Below are 23,315 nucleotides of genomic sequence, written 5' to 3'. Positions count from 1 at the left end.
CTTCCGGTTCAGAGGGACCTGCTGACTCAGGGTCCCCTTCTGCATCCCAATGTAGATCACCTCAGGCTGGCAGCCTGTATTCTGAAGAACAAATCCTGAGGAGAAAGGGTTTGTCCGAAGGTTTAGTTTGTACCCTGCTAAAAAGCAGGAAGAAGGTCATAAGGGCCATTTATTTTAAAACGTTGAAGTGCTTTAATTCCTGGTGTGTGTCAAAAAGTTGCTGTCAACAGGAGGACATTTCCGTTCTCGAATTTCTCCATGATGGAATGGAGAAGGGTTTGGCAGCCAGTACCTTAAAAGTACAGGTAGCAGCACTGTCAGTGTTTCTAGAGAGAAGGTTATCTCTAGACCCTTTGATCATTAGGTTTTTAAGGCACTAGCTAGGGCTAGGCCGGTTCCATTTAAGTTTTTCCCCAAATGGAATTTATCAGTTGTTTTACAGGGTCTGTCTAGAAGACCTTTTGAACCACCAGATGAAGCTACAATTAAATTTTGGTTGTTAAAACTATCTAGCCGAGGTGACTGATAGCGGTCACCTCGGCTAGAAGTGTCAGTGAATGTCAGGCATTATCTATGATTAAGCCTTTTTGACAGTTTTCCCAGATCCGGTAGTACTGAGGACAGACCCGGAGTTTTTGCCGAAGGTTGCTTCAGTTTTTCACAGATCCCAAGAAATAATTCTGCCAACATTCTGTCCATTTACAACATGCCCTAAGGAGAGAGATTTTCATAGTCTGGACGTAAAGAGATGCGTTTTACGCTATCTGGAGGTTACAAGAGAATTTAGAAAGTCAAATTGTCTATTTGTTTTATTTTCTGGGTCTCGTAAGAGTTACGAAGCTTCTAAAAGATCAATTGGAAGGTGGCTTCGGATGGCTATCCAGGAAGCTAATATGGCTGCAGAGGTAGGACCCCCCCCTGCAGGGGTAGTGGCCCATTCAACTCAGGCTGTAGCAACGCCCTGGGCGGAATGAGCTGGAGCTTCATCAGGGCGAATCTGCAAGGCGGCCACATGGACCAGTTATTCCACCTTCACTCGTCGCTATAGGATGGACCTGCTCTCAGGCAGCTGAGCAGTCATTTGGCAGGAAGACCCTGCAGGCAGTGGTCCCAACCTAGGAGTAAGTGCTCGCTTATCATCTCCAGGTGCTGTCCTGAAAGATGAGTTGGGAAAACCTTAGACTTACCAGTAACGGTATTTCTATGAATCTTTCAGGACAGCGCCGATGACCCTCCCTTGGTTATGAATGTTAATATGGTGTTATTGCTATGTTCTGCTTATAACGTTTCTGCATGGCTGGGGGTACTCCATAACAACTGACGCCATGGTGGAAGTGTCCAGGCTTTAAAGAAATGACTGCAGTGTTTCCTGGGAAGTGGGCGGAGCTGCACTCTCTCTCCAGGTGCTGTTACCAGTAAATCTAACTAAGATTTTTTTCATCTATAGCCTTTTTAACTTTTATATTATTGCCCACGTTGCCAGCATTCTTGTAATAGTTATGAGCTGTAGTGGCAGCACCACAATACAATGGGAAAACTTTGTGTTACTTTTGGTGACATTGACACCTCTTGACTGCAGGATCATGTGAAATACCTAGTACTTCTGCATATATAAGAGCATTTGACTTTCTCCCATTTCTCTCATGACGTGGTGCTAGGTCCCCTAGCAGCCAATTATCGTGTCTAAGCACTATTACATGGGAGGGGTGACGAGTCTTTAGCGGTGCGTAAGCTCCACGAGATCCACATGGAGCTTCTTTTTGTTCATTGAAAGGAGTGGTGGGATAATGTAAGGAAAGGAAGTATAAACAGTTAGGGGAGACATAAGTAAAGCACAGATTCACTTTATGGGCTAGATTTTATGATAAGTAATTTAGAGGACATTGCAGAGCCCTTTATGAAGATGACCAGTTTGTGCCCAGTTCGTTTCATGCAATCACTCAGTTTGGTGTTCATAAATAAGCCACTAACTTTGTTCAGTGCCCTGGATCTCCATCTGACTTTCAGCATCTGAAATTTACCAAAATCCCTCTGCAAAAATCATCTAACTTGTATAAAACATTACTTCTAGTAAAACTTTTGAGTTCAACAATATCACAATATATAATATATAAAAGCAAAGGAGAAGGCCTTCAAAAAATACAAGGTTGAGGGATCATCATCAGCATTCAGACTTTATAAAGAATGCAACAAGAAATGTTAGGGTGCAATTAGAGCGGCTAAGATAGAACACGAAAGACACATAGTGGAGAAGAGCAAAAAAAAAATCCCAAGAAATTCTTTAAGTATGTAAACAGTAAAAAAGGGAGGATAGACTATATTGGCCCCATAAACAATGAGTAAGGACATCTGGTTACAAAGGATGAGGAGATGGCAAAGTCATTGAATTTAATCTTCTCAGTCTTCACGAGGGAATCGGGGGGGCTTCAGTAACCAAAACTGCAGTGTTTATCCTTATGACACATCACAGGAAGCACCTCCATGGTTAATAGAGGACAGAATTAAATTAGACTTGGGATACTTAACATTAATAAATCACCGGAACCGGCTTGCATCCGAGGGTTCTTGGGGAACTCAGTCAAGTAATGGCCAGACCATTGTTTTTAATTTTTACTGACAGTCTACTGACTGGAGTGGTACCAGCTGATTGGAGAAAAGCGAATGTAGCACCAATATTTAAAAGGGCCCAAAATACATCCCTGGGACCAGTTAGCCTAACATCAATAGTATGCAAGCTCTTGGAGGGGATGATAAGGGACTATATACAAGATTTTAGTAATGAGAACGGTATCATTAGCAGTAATCAGCATGGATTCATGAAGAATTGTTCTTGCCAAACCAATCTATTAACCCTCTATGAGGAGGTGAGTTGCCTTCTAGATCAAGAAAGGCCCATAAATGTGGTGTATCTGGATTTTGCAAAAGCATTTGACAAAGTTCCCCATAAACTGTACAAAATAAGGTCCGTTGGCATGGACCAAAGGATAAGTACATGGATTGAAAACTGGCTACAAGGGCGAGTTCAGAGGGTGGTGATAAATGGGGGAGAACTTGGAATGGTTAGAGGTGGGTAGTGGGTTCCCCCAGGGTTCTGCGCTGGGACCAATCCTATTTATTTTGTTCATAAGCGACCTGGAGGATGAGGTAAACAGTTCAATCTCTGTATTTGCGGACGATGCTAAGCTAAGCAGGGCAATAATTTGTCCGCAGGATGTGGAAACCTTGCTAAAAGATCTGAACAAATTAATGGGTGGGCAACTACATGGCAAATGAGGTTTAATGTAGAAAAATGTAAAATAATGCATTTGGGTGGCAAAAATATGAATGCAATCTATACACTGGGAGGAGAACCTCTGGGGGAATCTAGGATGGAAAAGGACCTGGATGGCTCTGCAATGGCAAGCTGCTGCTAACAAAGCAAACAGAATATTGGCACGCATTAAAAAGGGGATCAACTCCAGAGATAAAACAATAATTCTCCCGCTCTACAAGACTCTGGTCCGGCCGCACCTAGAGTATGCTGTCCAGTTCTGGGCACCAGTCCTTAGGAAGGATGTGCTGGAAATGAAGCGAGTACAAAGAAGGGCAACAAAGCTAATAAAGGGTCTGTAGGATATTAGTTATGAGAAAAGGTTTCAAGCCCTGAACTTATTCTCTCTGGAGAAGAAAACGCTTGAGAGGGGATATGATTTCAGTTTATAAATACCGTACTGGTGACCCAACTATAGGGATAAAACTTTTTTGCGGAAGGGAGTTTAACAAGACACGTGGCCACTCATTAAAATTAGAAGAAAAGAGGTTTAACCTTAAAATACGTAGAGGGTTATTTATTGTAAGAGCGGCAAGGACAGGCGGTGGTCTCAATGGGAGCATAGATAGTTTCAAAAATCTAGGGATCTACAATGTAATACTGACATATAATCACGCACATGGCACATGGGTGGACTTGATGGACTTGTGTTTTTTTTTTTCAACCTCATAGTTACTATGTAACTATGTAACAAAAGTCAGATTTTAGGTACCCCATGGAATATCTTTAATTGTGGGGCAGCACAACAGTATCTGGGATATCAGCATGGAAGCCTCCAGTTCCTACTGTGTTAAAGCCCTCGGCAGCCGCTGGTCTAAGCTCTTCTCCTCTATTCCACTCATATTTCTTAGCACACTTCAGTGTCTCAATATGTTTAAAGAGCTAAGAGTTGATGATTGCAGCAACCCAGCCTGCCTTCTAAGTGCTTGAGGAGTGTTTATCCTTTACGCTGCTTAGATTAAAGTGGAGTCTAGAACTGGGAATAAAGAAGACACCCACGCAGTTTGGGTTTAGATGAGCAATATCCCCTCTGATGGTGTCTTGTTTTTCTTTTTAGGTTCCTGAGAAATTTTCTGTGCTTCTTAGAAGCCGCTGCTCTTCCAGTATTTTTATTCAGCTATTACGCAATTTGTTTTTTCAGTCAAGATACCTTCATTCTAATATTGCTGCTAACAATGACACAGTAATCAAACTTGTTACAGGAAACGTAAAAAGGATAAATTGCTGCATGCAAAGAAAATTGGCTGTTTTGAAACCTGGTCAAAAAGTCGTTCACAATTGCTGTACACCTGTTACCGGGAATCGTATTTTTTAAATTAAAGGGATTTTTTTTTTATCTGCTGTGCAAGATTCAGTAACTGATGCATCGTGCAGTGATAATGCTACACAAAAGCATTCTGAAATAAGATGGAAAGTTTGTTTCTTTTATTTTCCACTATTTAGTAAATGTATTGTTAAAGGTAAACTCAATGGTTTTGAGTAAGTTTTTTTTTTTTTAACTGAAATGTGGAAGCATGTCCAAAAAAATGGAGACAAAGGACTATTCATTAGCATTGCCACCTAGCCAATGATCTTTCTCAATTACTTACCACGCTTTATTCTACACTGCTTCTCTGTGTGGAGGTAGCCATCTTGGTGCTTCTTTATGTCAGAGTCTCTAGTGAAACTTATAACCTCCCATATAAAGTGCAACCATAACTATACTCGATACACATCTCGCTCTTGTGAATTTTTTTTGTGTATGCCTTCACAAAATTTTACCTTTCTGTAAATATTAAGTAAGAAGAATATAGAGGAGTTTAGAGCAAGAATTTAGATATAAGTGACCCATTTTTTTTGTTATTTATTTTTTGTTTTATCTAGTTGTATTTACAAATTTAGTTTTGGATGTTGTATATAGGGAAAAACAGTAGTGTGAGATTTATGTGAAGGCACACACAAACAATTTCACAGGAGGGAGTATAAAACTAGTTTATAGACCTCTAAAAGATATGTATTTGGTAAAAAGTGTTGTTTTTAAAGTGTAAGTTCACCCCTCCTCACCCCCCGTCCCACTGACCTGGAGCGCGGCGATCTCCCGTTCTGAGCCTTGCTATAGCTGTGTCACTGGACTGGGGCTTAGAAATCCCCACGGCTTTCTCTCTTCTTCTTCCCCGCTGACAGGACGGGCTACGTAGATTCTGATTGGTCGGCGCCGTCGACCAAATAGAATGCTCCTAAACATACCTCCTGACAGGGTACATTTTGGAGATTAATCCGAGGGAATTTCGAAGCCCCAGTCCAGTACGCGGCTATAGCAGGGCTCAGAACGGGAGACTGCTGTGCTCCAGGTCAGTGGGGGGGGGGGCACTTTTTTCCTGTGTAAGTTCACCTTACGGATTTTTCTGTAAAGCTGAACTTACCCTTTAACAGTGAGGTTATACATGTTTAGGTCACTGCTTAGGCACAGTTAAAGTGGTTGTAAAGGCAGAAGGTTTTTTACCTTTATGCATTCTATGCAATAAAATAGAAAACCTTCAGTGTGCAGCAGCCCCGTTCAACCCCCGTAATGCTTACCTTAGCCCATCTCGATCCAGCCATGTCCACGTGTGCTTTGGCCTTCCGGGACTCTCCCTCCTTATTGGCCGAGGCACAGCAGCGATCAATCAAAGTGAGCTAGCCAGTGAGGAGAGAAAGGGGACTGAGCTGAGCTGTGGCTCTGTGTCTAAATGGACAAACAAAGCTGCAGCTCGGGTGCCCCCTAGCAAGCTGCTTGCTGTGGGGTCACTCAGCAGGAGGGGGCAGGAGCTCCAGCCAGGGACCCGAGAAGAGAAGGATCCAGGCTGCTCTGTGCAAAACCACTAAACAGTTAGTATAACGTTTATTATTTTTAAAGAAGAAAAAAAAGGAGACTTTAGTATCTCTTTAAATGTTCCATATAACATAGCAAATCTTCACTTTTTTGGTTCAAGTCCAGTTTTATTTCATGCTGACTTTTTATTTGTGTTTGTATTCTATGAACAGTATACCATCTTTGTTTTACAAATAAACATTTAATACATGACAAAGGTTTCCTCGAGCTTGTGGGTAATCAAATAGAAATCAGGAGCAGCTTGTTTTATAGCTGGTTTTATTTGATAGGCGCTTCAGGCTGAACTATCTGATGACAGATCGGTGTTTCAGTTTGGTGTGTAAAATTCAGCTTGAGTTACAGAGGTTTGTAAATAAAAGGCTTTTTACAACATTGTCTGTTGGGATCTGAACCTGTGACCTCTATGCTGTCTAGCTGTAGCTCTTCTCATTTTGCCACTGGAGATGTTGGACAGCTCTGATGCCTTGGACAATCTTGCCTTCTCGCTTGTTTCTGGTGAACCTTGACTTTGCTTCCCACATGATTTTTCTGATTTGAGCCACGTCTCTGCACTTGCCAATCTTTTGCTTACTCCGGGACTTCTCCCGAGCCTTGCCCATCCTCTGGAATTCCCTACCCCAATCTGTCAGACTGTCTCCAAATTTATCCACTTTTAGGCGATCCCTGAAAACTTTCCTCTTCAGAGAAGCCTATCCTTCCTCCATCTAATAACTGCACTATTTTCTCCATTAGCTCATCCCCCACAGCTATTACCCTTTTGTATAACTTGACCCTCCCTCCTAGATTGTAAGCTCTAACGAGCAGGGCCCTCTGATTTGTATTGAATTGTATTTTATACTTGTATTGTCTGCCCTAATGTTGTAAAGCGCTGCGTAAACTGTCGGCGCTATATAAATCCTGTATAATAATAATAATAATATTTGCGTACCTGCAGCTGTCCTTATCTTCATTACCAGACGTTGGCCTGTTCTTCGACTACTATTGCCGCATACAGACGGTCATGTTTTCTGACGGGAAATGTTCGATGGGAGATTGTTGTCGGAAATTCCGACCGTGTGTAGGCTCCATCGGACATTTTCTGTCAGAATTTCCGACAAACAAAATTTGATATCTGGATCTCAAATTTTCCAACAACAAAATCTGTTGTCGTAAATTCCGATCGTGTGTACACAATTCCGACGCACAAAGTTCAACGCATGCTCAGAAATCAAGCAGAAGAGTCACACTGGCTATTGAACTTCATTTTTCTCGGCTCGTCTTACGTGTTGTACGTCACCGCATTCTTGGCGATCAGAATTTCCAACAAGATTTGTGTGACAGTGTGTATGCAAGACAAGTTTGAGCCAACGTCCGTCAGAAAAAAAACATGGATTTTGTTGTCAGAATGCATCTATTAATGCATTCTATGCATTAAGATAAAAAGCCTTCTGTGTGCAGCAGTCCCCCTCAGCCCCCCTAATACTTACCTGAGCGCCATCTCTATCCAGCTATGTTGTAGGATTGTCTCGGCTGCCTGGGACTCCACTCCTCATTGACTGAAACAGCAGCGTGGTGCCATTGGCTCCCGCTGCTTTCAATCAAAGTCAGCCAGCCAATGAGGAGAGAAAGCGGGCGGGGCCGGGCTGCAGCTTTGTGTCTAAATGGATACACGGAGCTGCAGCTTGGCTCAGGTGCCCCCGTAGCAAGCTGCTTGCTGTAGGGGCACTCGTCAGGAGGGAGGGGTAGGAGAGCCGAAGAGGCTGCTCTATGCAAATTCAGGCGGCTCTATGCAAATCCATGCACACGGCAGGTATGTATAACAGGTTTATTATTTTTAACAAAAAAATAAAACTTGAGACTTTACAATCACTTTAAGTCCATCAGGTGGCATGCACCTCACTGGACTTAACTCTATATAATCCAGCACATTTCACAAACTTCTGAATTCCTGGAGTTCAGCTTTAAGATGGATTTCAGGTAATTGTACTGCATGAATTTAGTCGGATCCTATTTTATTGAGAAAAAGAGAAGACATAAGAACAAAAAATGCAGTATGACATGGCAATACAGTTAAACATTCCATTCCATTATGACCACCTACCATAACTTGTCGAGGCATGAACTCTGCCAGACGTCTGAAGGTATGCTGTTGTATCTGATATCAAGCTTTCAGTTGCAGATCCTTTAAGTCCTATAGGTTGTGAGGTGCTTCCTCCATGGATTGCAGTTGTTTTTCCAGCACATTCCACAGATGTTAGATTGAATTGAGAGCTGGAGAATTTGGAGGCCAAGTCAACACTTTGAACTCATCGTCGTGTTCCTCAAACCATTCTTGAAATTGTCAGACTAGGCCACCTTCTTCCATTGCTCCGTGGTCAAGTTCTGATGCTCATGTGCCCATTGTAGGCGCTTTTGGCTGTGGACATGGGTCAGCATGGGTACTGTGACCGATCTGTGGCTGTGTAGTGCCATATGCAACAAACTGCAATGCATTGTGTGTTTTCTTTCTATCAGGGCCAGCAATCTGAGCTACCCACGTGCCTCAGTAATCCTTGGTGGCCCATGACCCTCCCACCGCTTTGGTGGTTTTCTTTCCTTGGACCACTTTTGGTAAGTCCTGACCACTACAGATAGGGAACATCCCACAAGAGCTGCAATTTGGCCCTTTCCAAAGTCCTTTTGCTTGTAATTTTTGTCACGGAACGCCCCACACTCCGCTTGAGTGCTTCCGTCTGTATACCGCTTCCTAAGTTCTGGAACACGAGTCCAATGGATCTGGCTATAGAAACCCCAAGAACTAGACAACACCAGTCTCGGAGTACATCAGAACTGCCTTTATTTTGAGATCTCACAGACCTTTTTATGTCAGGGATGACTCAAAGCTAACCTAATTAACATGACCTAATTTACTACAAAAGGTACCCAGACCAGATGACAGTCTTGTGGGCACCGGGCTTCACACATTAATACAATTAACAATACAAACAACAATCTCCCCCCTCCTCAGCCTAGACCATTCGTCTATTAGCCAGGGCTGGTGGCTAATGTGATCAGCTCTCTCAATTAACATAAACAACAATGGGTGAAAAGACTCTTAGAGCCACACTAAACACATTATAGCAGAGTTGATGACATTAGCATTTAACAGTACGAGTCCCAATGGTATAAATCAGTCACCATTCTAATATGGCATATAAAGGGTTCCAGAGTCTGTGTGTTTTGGGGGGACATGGAGCTGAATCCATAGTAACATCAACCCCAGGGTCCCCAGGCATACAGCTCACAGAGAGCACCATTCCCCCAAATGCTAGGGCCCATAATCGGTGGGCAACAGGCCTGCATACAGTCCTCTCCAACAGCCTCCGTGCCGGCCAGGTCCATGACATTTCTCCCCTTTCGGCAGGAGACTAACACAGGAGGAGACCCCAGACGGGTTGACTCCGAAGTTAGTAAACAGCTCCAGTCCTCTACTGCCTGTACCCACACCGTACCCCAAATAAATTATTCCAAACAGAGTATCACTCACCCAGCCAACCTCTGCCTCTCTCAGAGAACATATCTGCCGCTGGGGAGAGGCCCGGACTGGCTCTTCTCCCTGGAATCCTTTCTGCCGCTGGAGAGAAGACAGGGGGACTGGGCTCACTCCATCCTGCTGTTGGGGATCTGGGCCGACTGCCCAGCATTCCTGGGGTATACAGGTGGGGACTGAAGCCCCATCAACCGACACCAGATCAAGCTGCAGTTGTGAGGTGATGACTGCATTCTCTCCTTGGACCTCCACAATTGCTGCAGGTGTGGGGCAGAGGTCTTGGACCCTCTGTCCGGTTGCCAGCACTTCTGCTGGGGGTTTGCCAGGTGGTTCCTCCTCTACAGAAACGTCTATTAAATCCCCAGTCTCTGGAATTGGTAAAAGTGTGGGACAGAGGTCTTGGACCCTCTGTTCAGTTACCAGATCTTCAGCTGGAGAAGTTTGTTTTAACTCCATAGATGCTGCTGGCAGAAAATCACTTGTCCCTGTCAGTGTTGTGGGAGAAAGGCTGACTACCTCTTCTCTCAGTAAGGCCGAAGCCACTGTTGGTGCTGGGCAGAACACAGTGAACTTTGGCCCTGATAGCAGCTCTTCTGCTGGAGGCTCATCAGGTTGTTCTTCCTCAGCAGAAAAGTCTATCAAATCCCATGTCTCTGCAACTGATGTCTGGGAATAGAGGTTCACCATCTCCTGTCCATGGAACCCAGAAGATGCTATCATTTCTGGACAGAGGTTAGCAGAGCTCTGCCCTGTTGTCAGCACTTCAGGTTTGGGGACGGCAATCTCCGGATTTTCCACTGCCGATTCTCTGGCATGCTGCTGAACTTGTTCTAGCAGTTTCCTGTATGCCCTTTCCAGATGCTGTTCCTTCCTTAGCAAATGGTCCAGATCAGGTTTGAGCTCTGAGACCCCTGCAAGACCGAGCATAGACTCTCTATAGTCTCTCATGTCCTCAAGGTCAGGTTCCCCCTCATCGCCAAACATAAAAAGATCTGTAAGGTTCTCCCACAGCAATCCAGGGCCGCCAAAGTCATATCCCTCCGGAGAGCATTCTGTTGTCTCCCCTAAATATCCCTCCTCTGCGTGCCATTGCAGAGCCCGATAACGATTGTCCAGCTCTATCTCCTGCTGGACCAACCTGTCCAACTCAGTCACCCATTGCTCCTGGGGCTGCTCTCCCAGGAATGCCATCCGCAATGCCCGTTGGTCACTGGCCCGTTGCTCTTGGGTTTGAAAGCACTTGCCCTGTTTTATACCAGCGAGACGGAGGGCTGCATTCCAGAGCTCCACCCGAATCAGCTGCCTGAGCTCCAGGTATTCATCCTCAGACACAGTCCTGGTGTACGTTGAAAGGATGATCCGCAGCAGCCCCGGGAATTCTGATGCCAGGTCCATATCTCCGCTGGGGTGACTGAGGTCTGCTATGCTGATCTTGGATCCAGTTGGAGGTTTGGATGTCCCAGACTTCAGACTTCAGGAAGCTTTCCCGCTGCTTGCCACCAATGTCACGGAACGCCCCACACTCCGCTTGAGTGCTTCCGTCTGTATACCGCTTCCTAAGTTCTGGAACACGAGTCCAATGGATCTGGCTATAGAAACCCCAAGAACTAGACAACACCAGTCTCGGAGTACATCAGAACTGCCTTTATTTTGAGATCTCACAGACCTTTTTATGTCAGGGATGACTCAAAGCTAACCTAATTAACATGACCTAATTTACTACAAAAGGTACCCAGACCAGATGACAGTCTTGTGGGCACCGGGCTTCACACATTAATACAATTAACAATACAAACAACAATCTCCCCCCTCCTCAGCCTAGACCATTCGTCTATTAGCCAGGGTACCCTCCCACCGCTTTGGTGGTTTTCTTTCCTTGGACCACTTTTGGTAAGTCCTGACCACTACAGATAGGGAACATCCCACAAGAGCTGCAATTTGGCCCTTTCCAAAGTCCTTTTGCTTGTAATTTTATTTCTGCTTTCAACACATCAACTTCAGGGATAACAGGCTCACTTTTTCCTAATATATCCCACCCATTGTAACAAGATAAGCAATGTTATTCACGTTACCTGTCAGTGGTCATAATGGCTGATCAGTGTATAGCAGAAGCATAACCCACATCTTCTCCATTATGAAGAGATCCATGAGGCAGAGATAGAGGATAGTAAGAAGAGAGAAAGTATTGCTTGGATTTAAATCATTTTGTGATGTTTGATAGAATTCATGAGTGAACCAAAGTGTATTTTCTTTGTATTGTACTTGAGTTGTTGTTTAACACCAGGAAGGCTGTATGTTGAAAAATGTTCATAAGTGCATAAAATACCTGTATGTCTTTCTGTCAGGATATCTAGATAGATGATCAGCCTCTTTGTTTACCATTGTTTGTGTATCCAGATTAATTTACGTCATTGTATATGAGCTATAGATAAACTGTCCCGCTCATTTCATATTCATATTTGGATTGGCTGCACAAGTTGCACCCCATTTTCTTACATGAACAATTTACGATTAGGCTGACAATTTAATTATCCGAAGTGCATCGATTAGATATCAGTCAGCATCACCTTTTTTCTGCTTTTAATGAAAACAGAAGTGTTTGGAGCACATTGTCTGATATTTCCAGGGCGCTGCTCCTAAGAGGTTTCCTCCCCGCTGGGACTGTGAAATCACAGAGAATTTACAGACTGTGCTGGGGTTTAAGGACAGGGTAGTTTTTCAGGTTAATTCTTGGAACTCCATGAAATGTATCACTGTCAGTCATTTAAAGAATGCACTGGCTGGCGTTTCCATTAGATTTATCTTCTAGCAAATGTAAGGTGACTGAAAGCTGAGTGCCAATTTATCCTTGATTTAGGGAATGCCTGAAGTACACTTTTGGCATTTTCTGTACTTTTAAAGTACTGTTGGCCCTGAGAAAATCTCTGCCGTATTCACAGCTTTTGTTTACAGTGAATGTTTAAATTTTAACCTGCCCACTGCTGCTATGGTATAATTTTGCCCCTGGCTATATTTAATGCATTTAATAAATTAATAGTTGGGTTAGCAGTGGTGTACTATAGGGATTGGTGTTCGGCCTAGGTCTTTTACAAATTTTAATTTCATTAAAGTCATTATAATAAAACCTAAAAATGTTTTACTTTAATGCATTCCATACATTAAGGTAAAAAATGTTTAGGCATCACTAAACACCCCCCCCCCTTTTATTTACTGGAGCCTTCATTCATGCTCAGCGTCTTATCCAGAGGATGTCTTTGGGAAATAGACGTATGAATGCTGCCAGCATTGCTGCAGAGGTTGAAGAGGTGGAGAGGTCAGCCTGTCAGTGCTCAGACCATACACTGCACGCTGCATCAAATTGGTCTGTATGGCTGTTTTCCCAGAAGGAAGCCTCTTCTAAAGATGATGCACAAGAAAGCCCGCAAACAGTTTGCTGAAGAGAAGCAGACTAAGGACATTATTGGAACCATGTCCTGTGGTCTGATGAGACCAAGATAAACTTATTTGGTTCAGATGGTGTCAAGCGTGTGTGGCGGCAACCAGGTGAGGAGTACAAAGACAAGTGTGTCTTGCCTACATGAGTGCTGCCGGGACTGGGGAGCTGCAGTTCATTGAGGGAACCATGAATGACAACATGTACTGTGACATACTGAAGCAGAGCACGATCCCCTCCCTTCGTAGACTGGGCCGCAGGGCAGTATTCCAACATGATAACGATCCCAAACACACCTCCAAGATGACCACTGCCTTGCTAAAGAATCTGGGGATAAAGGTGATGGACTGGCCAAGCATGTCTCCAGACCTTTGTGGGGCATCCTCAAACAGAAGGTGGAGGAGCACAAGGTCTCTAACATCCACCAGCTCAGTGATGATGTTATGGCAGAGTGGAAGAGGACTCCAGTGGCAACCTGTGAAGCTCTGGTGAACTCCATGCCCAAGAGGGTTAAGGCAGTGCTGGAAAATAATGGTGGCCACACCAAATTTTGATACTTTGGGCCCAATTTGGACATTTTTATTTAGGGGTGTACTCACTTTTGTTGCCAGCTGTTTAGATATTAATGTCTTTGTGTTGAGCTATTTTGAGGGGACAGCAAATTTACACTGTTATACAAGCTGTACACTCACTACTTCTTACATTCTAGCAAAGTGTCATTTCTTCAGTGTTGTCACTGAATTTAGGAGCTAAATTAGGGACTTAGGAGCTAAATTGAGGAAAAGGACCTCCAAGGTAGTATTAGAAATACTACCGGTACCTCGAGCCACACCAGAAAGGCAGAGGGAGATTAGGGACGTAGACAAGTGGCTGAGGAGTTGGTGTAGAAAGGAGGGATTTGGGTTCCTGGAGAACTGGGACGACTTCTCACTTGGTTACCATCTCTATAGAAGGGACGGACTGCACCTAAATGGGGAAGGTACAACTCTGCTGGGAGTGAAGATGGCTGAAAAGTTAGAGGGGCTTTTAAACTAGGCGATGTGGAGAAGGTCCAGAGGTAGAGCTAGTCAGGGCGGAACATATTCCAGATGGTAGTATTGGGGGCATTAGTGGTAGGTAGACTAAAGTACCTAAACCCGAGGTAAGTATAGTAACAAATCCTATTTGCAACCCCAGAGCACCCAATAAGGAGATAGTATACGACTGGGCTAAACTGCGTGGCATGTTCACCAATGCCAGGAGTCTGGTGGACAAGATGGGAGAAATAGAGCTACTGTTGTACGAGGAGGATTTCGATTTTGTAGGAATTACAGAAATTTGGTTCGACAGCTCTCATGATTGGCTTGCAACCATTCAAGGTTATTCCCTATATCGCAGGGATAAAGAGGGTAAAAAAGAGGGAGGGGTATGCCTGTATATCAAAAATGATGTACAAGTGAATGTGAGAGATGACATCACTAAGGCTGCATCCACACCTGAGTATTTTCATCTCATAAAACACCCGAAAAAATGCATGAAAAACGCCCAACAAGCAAAATCTCATTCATCTCAATGGCACCGGTTCACATCTAAGCGTTTTGTCACCTGAAGCAAAATGCCTGAAAAATGCCCTAAGCTCAAAATAGAACATGAGCTTCTTTGGGGCAGATTACAGGCCTTTTTCTGCCTTTTACATTGGTGACCTGAACAAAATCGCGGCAAAAATGTGCAACTTTGAAACGCTCAGGTGTTAATGCAGCCTAAGGGAGCAGGGGAGGGTGTGAAATCATTATGGGTAGAGGTAAAAAGGGAGGAAACTAAGGGGAAAGTAATACTAGGAGTATGCTATAGGCCCCCTAACCAGAGGGAGGAGGCGGACCTCCTATCACAATTTGGATTAGCGTCAAGAATGGGAAGTGTCATTATAATGGGGGATTTTAATTATCCAGACATAGACTGGGTGGAAGGAACCGCACATTTATCTAAGGCTTGCCAGTTCCTAAACGTCTTGCAGGACAATTTCATGGGTCAGTTGGCAAATGCACCAACAAGAAACAAAGTGTTTCTAGATCTACTGATTACCAACAATACAGACCTGATCATGGATGTGGAAATAAGGGGCAATTTAGGAAACAGCGATCACAGATCAATTAATTTTAGTATAAATCACACAAATAGGAAACATAAGGGGAATACAAAGACACTGAATTTCAAAAGAGCCAACTTCCCTAAACTACGATCCTTGCTAGAAGATAAGAATTGGGATAAAATCTTAGGAAAAATGGGTATTCTTTAATAGCATATTAAATAAGGGCATTAGCCAGTGCATCCCAGTGAGAAATACATTTAAAAGAGCTAATACATGTCCTGGGTCCTTTAAAGTGGATGTAAACCCACTCTCATAATTTCTAAATTGCTTCCATAATGCTGATCTATAAGGATATACATGCCTCCTGCATGTATCCTAAGGTTGCACCAATACTAGTATCGGTATCGGTGCCGATACCGAGTATTTGCACAAGTATCGGTACTCGTGCAAATGCACCGATACCTGAAACCGATACTTTCAGGCTCGGTTCTTTGAACTGTCAGTGGGTCTCCCCTGTTGACAGCTGAAGTGTTAAAGAAGTCCGGTAATTGGAGCTGTCAAAAAAAGCAGCTATTAACAACATTGCTCAGCCTGAAACACTAAAATAAAAAGAAACATTGTTTCTTTTTTAATTTTTCTGTTTTTTCATCTGCAGATCAAAGGGATGAACAATTTTTTTTTTTTTTTTTGTTCACATCTATTTTATAAACGATAAACAATTAAAACTTTTTTTTGTTTGCTTTGTTAGTGATTTTTTTTACACATATATATATATATTAACATATATTTACACATTTCACATTGAAAAAGCGAAAATTTAAAAAAAATCTATTTATTTCATTTGTAAATAACTTTTCAATGCTTTGTATCATGTGCTGACAGCTGAAAACAAAACAGTTGCGGTAGGTATCGGTAATTGGTATCGGCGAGTACTAAACAAAGGTATCAGTACTCATACGTAAAAAAAATGGTATCAGTGCATCCCTATTCCTAACCTTTCAAATATCTCCCCTTTAGCTGTTTGGAGCCCTGCAATACTCCAGATTCTGTGGGCAGGTATTTTGTCCAGGGCTCGGTGGGTGGAGTCGTGTTGTCAGTAGACTCCCCACCCACCTCTACACTCCCCTTGGCCAGGCATCAATATTTCTTACGCTGAACTTCTGCTGGTCTCGTGGATTATGCCCCATGATCACTAACATCCAGTCAAAACCCAGGAAATTCACCACATGACTTCAGCTTGCCCAATCATGCTTAGGTGTGCAGCAGCCAATCCTGGGAGAGCTGGAGAAGAAAGGAGGAGGGATGTGACCTACACAGAATACCTCTCTCACTCCTGCATGAGATAAGGAAATCACCTGTCACTCACAGCAAGGGGAAAGAACAGACACCTATTATTTCTCTGTGTGTCTGTTTTTATCTTACTGAAGAAAGATAAAAGGATTGCTCAGAGCTGGATTAATTCTTCATGGTCTTCACTGGGCATAGATGACATGACTTCTTCTGCTATAACAGATGCATTTTTTTGGGGGTGTTTACATCCATTTTAACTCCAACGTAAAAATGCATATAAAAGCAAAGGAGAAGGCCTTCAAAAAATACAAGACTGAGGGTTCATCATCAGCATTCCAACTTTACAAAGTATGCAACAAAAAATGTAAGGGTGAAATCAGGGTGGCTAAGATGGAACACGAAAGGCACATAGTGGAGGGGAGTAAAAAAAATCCCAAGAAATTCTTTAAGTACATAAATAGTAAGAAAGGGAGGTCAGATCATATCGGTCCCATAAAGAATGTTGAAGGGAAGCTGGTTACTAAGGATGGAGAGATGGCGAAGGTATTGAATTTATTCTTCTCCTTAGTCTTCATGAGGGAAACGGGGGGCTTCAGTAAACAAAACTGCAATGTTTATACTCGTGACACATCACAGGAAGCACCCTCATGGTTAACAGAGGACAGAATTAGAAATAGACTTGAAAAACTTAACCATAAATAAGTCACCGGGACCAGATGGCTTGCACACGAGGTCCTTAAATAACTCAGTCAAGTAACTGGAATGGTACCAGCTGATTGGAGAAAAGCCAATGTAGCACCAATATTTAAAAAAGGGCCTAGATACATCCCTGGCAATTACAGACCAGTTAGCCTAACATCAATTGTATGCAAGCTCTTGGAGGGGATGATAAGGGACTATATACAAGATTTTAGTAATGACAATGGTATTATTAGCAGTAATCAGCATGGATTCATGAAAAATGGTGAGCTGTGATCTATAAAGAAAGTCCCATAGACGTGGCCTATCTGGATTTTGCAAAAGCACTTGATATAGCTCCCCATAAATGTTTACTGTAAAAAGTAAGGTTCATTGGCATGGACCGTAGGGTGAGTACATGGTTTGAAAAGTGGCTACAGGGGCGAGTTCAAAGGGTAGTGATAAATGGGGAGTACTCGTAATGGTCCGGAATCCTATTTAATTTATTCATAAACGACCTGGAGGATGGGATAAACAGCTCAGTCTCTGTATTTGAGGACAATACTAAGCTAAGCAGGGCAATAACTTCTCCGCAGGATTTGGAAACCTTGAAAGAAGATTTGAACAAATTAATGGGGAGGGCAACTACATGACAAATGAGGTTCAATGTAGAAAAATTTAAAATAATGCATTTGGGTGGCAAAAATATTAATGCAATCTATACACTGGGGGGAGAACCTCTGGGGGAATCTAGGTTGGAAAAGGACCTGGTGGTCCTAGTAGATGACAGGCTCAGCAATGGCATGCAGTGCCAAGCTGCTGCTAACAAAGCAAACAGAATTTTGGCATGCATTAAAAAGGGGATTAACTCCAGAGATAAAACAATAATTCTCCCACTCTACAAGACTCTGGTCCGGCAGCACCTGGAGTATGCCGTCCAGTTCCGGGCACCAGTCCTCAGGAAGGATGTGCTGGAACTGGAGAGAGTTCCAGAGAAGGGCAACAAAACGAATAAAGGGACTATAGGACCTTAGTTATGAGGAAAGGTTACGAGCACTGAACTTGTTCTCTCTGGAGAGGAGACGCTTGAGAGGGGATATGATTTCAATGTACAAATACCGTACTGGTGACCCCACAATGGGGATAAAACTTTTCCGCAAAAGGCAAATTAATAAGACACAACCACAACATACAGGGATATACAACGTAATACTGACATAAAATCACACACATCGACTTGTGTCTTTTTTAAACTTCGCCTACTATGTAACTATATAACATGAAAAGATATAATAAAATATTCACAAAAATGTGAGGGGTGTACTCACTTTTGTGAGATACTGTATATTTCTATATGTACATTTACAGTATTTGGCGGGGGAGCAGCCTTATTTTTCTTTTCTTTTTTGGGTTGGTGGTGGATTGACAATGGATCTACATTGGAGGACATTGTTTTTTGTATAAAGGATTTGTCAAGTTTTAAACTGCTTTTTTTTTTCTTTTGGTGAATGAGTAGGGGTACTATGTACTCCTACTCACTCACATGGGGGGGGGGGACGGGATCTGGGGGCCCCCATGTTAAAGGGGGCTTCCTGATTCTGATCAGGCCCCATCCCCAAAGCATCTCCCCCATGTTGAGGACATATGACTTGGTATGGTTCAGGAGGGGGAGGGCGCTCGCCGGTCCCCTCCCTTTCCTGACCTGCTGGGCTGCATGCTCGGATAAGGCTCTGGTATAGATTTCGGAGGGACCCCACACCATTGTTAATCACTTCAATACCGCACGCCGTGATATGACCTCCTTGACTTTTTGCGGGGATATCTGAATGATGCCTGCAGCTACAGGCATCATTCAGATATCATTATTTACAAATAAAAGTGTAGCGCTATATAAAGGTGGGTTAAAAAACCCAAAAACGTCAGTAAAAATAAAGTTGTTGCAAATTAACACAGTGAATAAATATAAAAAATAGTGTCCATGTATATAAGATATAAGTGAAGTAATTAAAGATAATATCACTTATGAATGAAATTATTACAAATTGACATGGTGCAATAATTTCATTCATAAGTGATATTATCTTTAATTACTTCACTTATATCTTATATACATGGACACTATTTTTTATATTTATTCACTGTGTTAGTTTGCAACAACTTTATTTTTATTGACGTTTTTGGGTTTTTTAACCCACCTTTATATAGCTCTACACTTTTATTTGTATGTTTTTTTGCCATTTATCTAATTTGGTGTGTTAGCTGCTGAGTATTTAGAGTAGCGCAAAATTACTTTCTTTAATTTTTAGATATCATTATTTGCAGGCGGCGATTCTGTGCACGATAAGAATGATCATAGCGGCAGTTCCGCCGCTTGATCGTTCTTATAGGCGACGGGAGGGAACATCTCCCCCCTCCCGCCGCCATTTGGTGCTTCTCCGGGCTCTCCCGTGCCATTGGGGGCCTGGAGAAAGAATTGGACACCGCCGGATGACGACCATAGAGATTTCCGGTGATGGTCACCAGTCGTCTCCTTGACCGTCAGATGTAAACAAAGCCGCAATCACGGCTGTCAGCATGAGATCGGTGAATTTTTTTTTTTCCTGATCTCGTACTTTACAGCCTGTAGGAGAGATATGGGGTCTTATTGACTCCGCATCTCTCCATAAAGAGGACCTGTCACAATAGATTCCTATTACAAGGGATGTTTACATTCCTTGTAATAGGAATAAAAGTGATCAAAAAAAATTAAATGTAAAAAACAGTGTAAAAAAAAAAATTTAAAACGCCCCTGTCCCCGGTAGCTGGTGCTTCAGAAGCGAATACACACGTAAGTCCCACCCACATATGTAAACACCGTTCAAACCACACATATTTGGTATTGCGGCATGCGTTAGAGTGAGAGCAACAATTCTAGCACTAGCACTCCTCTGTATCGTTAAACTGGTAACCTGTAAAATTTTTTAAAGCGTCGCCTATGGAGATTTTTAAGTACCGATGTTTGGCGCCATTCCATGAGTGCGTGCAATTTTAAAGCGTGACAGGTTGGGTATCTGTTTACTCAGCGTAACATTATCTTTCACATTATACAAAAAAATTGGGCTAACTTTACTGTTTTGTTATTTTTTTAATTCATGAAACTGTTTTTTTTCCAAAAAAAGGCGGTTGAAAAATTATTGCGCAAATACCGTGCAAGATAAAAAGTTGCAATGACCCTAGGGTGTCTGCAAAAAAACCCATATAATGTTTAGGGGTTCTGAGTAATTCTCTAGCAAAAAAAAATTATGATTTTTACATGTAGGAGTGCCAGAATAGGCCCGATATTGAAGTGGTTAAAAAAAAATTTGCGTGGGGTTCCCCTCAAAATCCACTTCAGACCCAAAGGGCCTGGTATGGACCCCCCCCCCCTTTTTTTTCTTTTAATTGTCAGCAAATCATTTTTTTTTTTTTTCTACATTCAGCTGTCAGCGGGGAAGACAGCTGATGACTCATTATTAAGGACACAGCAGCCGGCTTCTTGGCAAACTGCAAAATGCACTAAAAAATGCATAAGTGTGAACCTAGTGTCATGATTAGGAGGATGAAATAGTAAGCAATGTTGCCATTTTCCTTATGATACAAAATTATGTGGATCCTATTAAAGTGGTTGTAAACCCAGAAAAAAAAACTGCAAGACAAAGGCATAATGAGCTAGTATTATGAAATTCTTTAGATTGAAGCCCCAGCAGTGGTCCCAGTACACCGGCGACATCGCTCCCGGAGTTACTTCCGGCTATTATGGGCTCCAGCGCTGTGATTGGCCGGAGATGACAGGAACGGCACACTAGCTGCAGCAACGGCACGAACGTGCCATGGCTTCAGTGCGCATGGGTGTTCATTTCAATGGCCATAATATAATTTTTTTCTGGCCGCTGAAATGAACGAATGCCCATGCAGTTGAGGCGCTTAGTGCTGTAGCGCATTTAGACACATCGGGCACCTTTTTGTGGCAAAACTCTCCTCTGCTGAACATGCTGGCCATGTTTTTTTCCCCTGTTCCTAAACACCTGTAAACGCCTGTGTGCATGGACCCATAGGCTAATATATAGGGGCGTTTAGAGGCGGAAACAAAAATGCAAAACCTGTCTAAAGCATCCTTTTTAACACCTTGTGTGCGTGCGGCTTTAGTGTGATAGTAACATATAAGAAGGATCTTGACTAGATTGATTTCAGGTTAGGCTGGTAATTGGAATCTTGGATCACTACACTGATGAATGCTAGGAAGAAGAGTGCCATATTTTTCTATTTCAGAAACAATTTATTGGTCACACAACTAGTTCAATACAGACAATGCATTCTGGGGGCTTTGGAAATCCCACTTCACTAAAGATACCATTAAATAGAATGGTACAGCGTTAACACTCTGCTTAAACCTGTGACATATTCCAAACCAACAGCATAAAATTGAACATATGATTGTCAATAAAGTGCGTTAGTGTGCAAAACCCAGCACCATTTTGAGATAAGCATGTCCAGTTCTTCACTTTAAGCAATTGATCACAATTTTTCACCACTTGTGCTTTAAAAACCAGAATGCACACTCTCCAGACCTTTATGAGCCCTTTTTACAGTAGGTCAAATTTCGCTTTTGATGTCCAAGGTGGTTCCTCTTTAATGCCCCGTACACACGGTCGGATTTTCTGATGGAAAATGTCCGATCGGAGCGTGTTGTCGGAAATTCCGACCGTGTGTGGGCTCCATCGGACATTTTCCATCGGATTTTCCGACACACAAAGTTGGAGAGCAGGAGATAAAATTTTCCGACAACAAAATCTGTTGTCGGAAATTCCGATCGTGTGTACACAAATCCGATGGACAAAGTGCCACGCATGCTCAGAATAAATAAAGAGATGAAAGCTATTGGCCACTGCCCCGTTTATAGTCCCGACGTACGTGTTTTACGTCACCGCGTTTAGAACGATCGGATTTTCCGACAACTTTGTGCGACCGTGTGTAGACCAAACAAGTTTGAGCCAACATCCGTCAGAAAAAATCCTAGGATTTTGTTGTCGGAATGTCCGAACAAAGTCCGACCGTGTGTACGCCCTATAAGGCTCTCCTCCTGATTTTTATGTCTTATGTGTTAGCACTCTCTCATAGAATAATAACATGGAAAATAACAAAAAGAAGTATCATAGTGTAGTGTTTATTAAAAGGATATACAATATAAAAAAAAGTAATAAAACTCACATTATACATTGCCTTTTACCGGCACCAGTGTATACAGCTTGTGGGAAATTTGCCTGCCGCATCACTCTCACTGAACGACGTGCGATTCAAGCCTCAATCTCAAAACCAGATATGACCTCATGTAAGACCTGGAAGGCGGCGGTCCTTTCTTCTGTGTTTTACATGTCGTCACATCCAGTTTAATAATCTGTCCTTGGACATTTTTTGATTATTCACTATGAGAATTATATGACCTCTGTAGTGAGCAGTCTTGTTGAATTCTTCTTGTGGATTGCTGTTAACTCATGGGGTACCTAGGCATAAAACAATTGTTTGTGTTAGTAGTGGCCCATCAGTTACAATGTCCATTAATTTGCACTTTAAAAGAGATAACCCATAGGCTCAGATTTTTCACTTGCTGATTATTTTTTTCTACATTTCAGCTAGCTTCAGAGATCTACACTTTTGCATGCTGCTTGTGGAATCATCATGCCGACACGTTCCTGCAACAGATCTGCTCTGGTGGGGACCCGGCTGCAATTAGTTCAATGGAAAGAGCTGCGCTGTCGCTAAAAGGTTTGCTGGTTGTTTTTTGCTTTAACCAATTTTAAGATGGCCACAGACATTTTTTTATAATTATCCAGCCATAAAAAGAAAATTTTGAAAAATACACTACCACCATTACTCCATAGGAATAGCACATGCTGAGGTATCTAATGACTTGGGTATCATTATATCAACAGGGTACTATCCCTATTAACTCTATAGCTTTGATGCAGTTGGTTCAAACCTATTCTTCTTAAAAAATACAGTCTTTTTTTTTTACTTTGGGTACCTTATATCTCCACAATTTAATGCTCAGTGTCCTCCACTCTGGACTCATTTTTTGTTGCTTCTGCAGTCTGTGTATCACAAGGTTTAGTTTTTGATCCCGAGTTCTCCGTGTAAACACATGACATTGGTTAGGGTTCC

At 42.6% G+C, this 23,315-nt stretch overlaps 1 protein-coding gene across 1 annotated transcript in view; it reads left to right on the top strand.

Annotated features, from left to right (window-relative positions):
- IPO11 (importin 11) overlaps positions 1-23,315 on the top strand; it is a 677,548-nt gene that overhangs the window by 125,429 nt on the left and 528,804 nt on the right. The window contains 1 exon segment of the mRNA XM_073623616.1: positions 22,787-22,919. Within this exon segment, the coding sequence (XP_073479717.1) occupies positions 22,787-22,919 (133 nt within the window).

This window comes from Aquarana catesbeiana, linkage group LG01 (genome assembly GCF_042186555.1).
Source record: "Aquarana catesbeiana isolate 2022-GZ linkage group LG01, ASM4218655v1, whole genome shotgun sequence".
NCBI classification, from domain to species: Eukaryota; Metazoa; Chordata; class Amphibia; order Anura; family Ranidae; genus Aquarana; species Aquarana catesbeiana.
The sequence above is the reverse complement of the archived record's forward strand: the minus strand, read 5'-3'. Positions and strand labels throughout refer to the sequence as shown.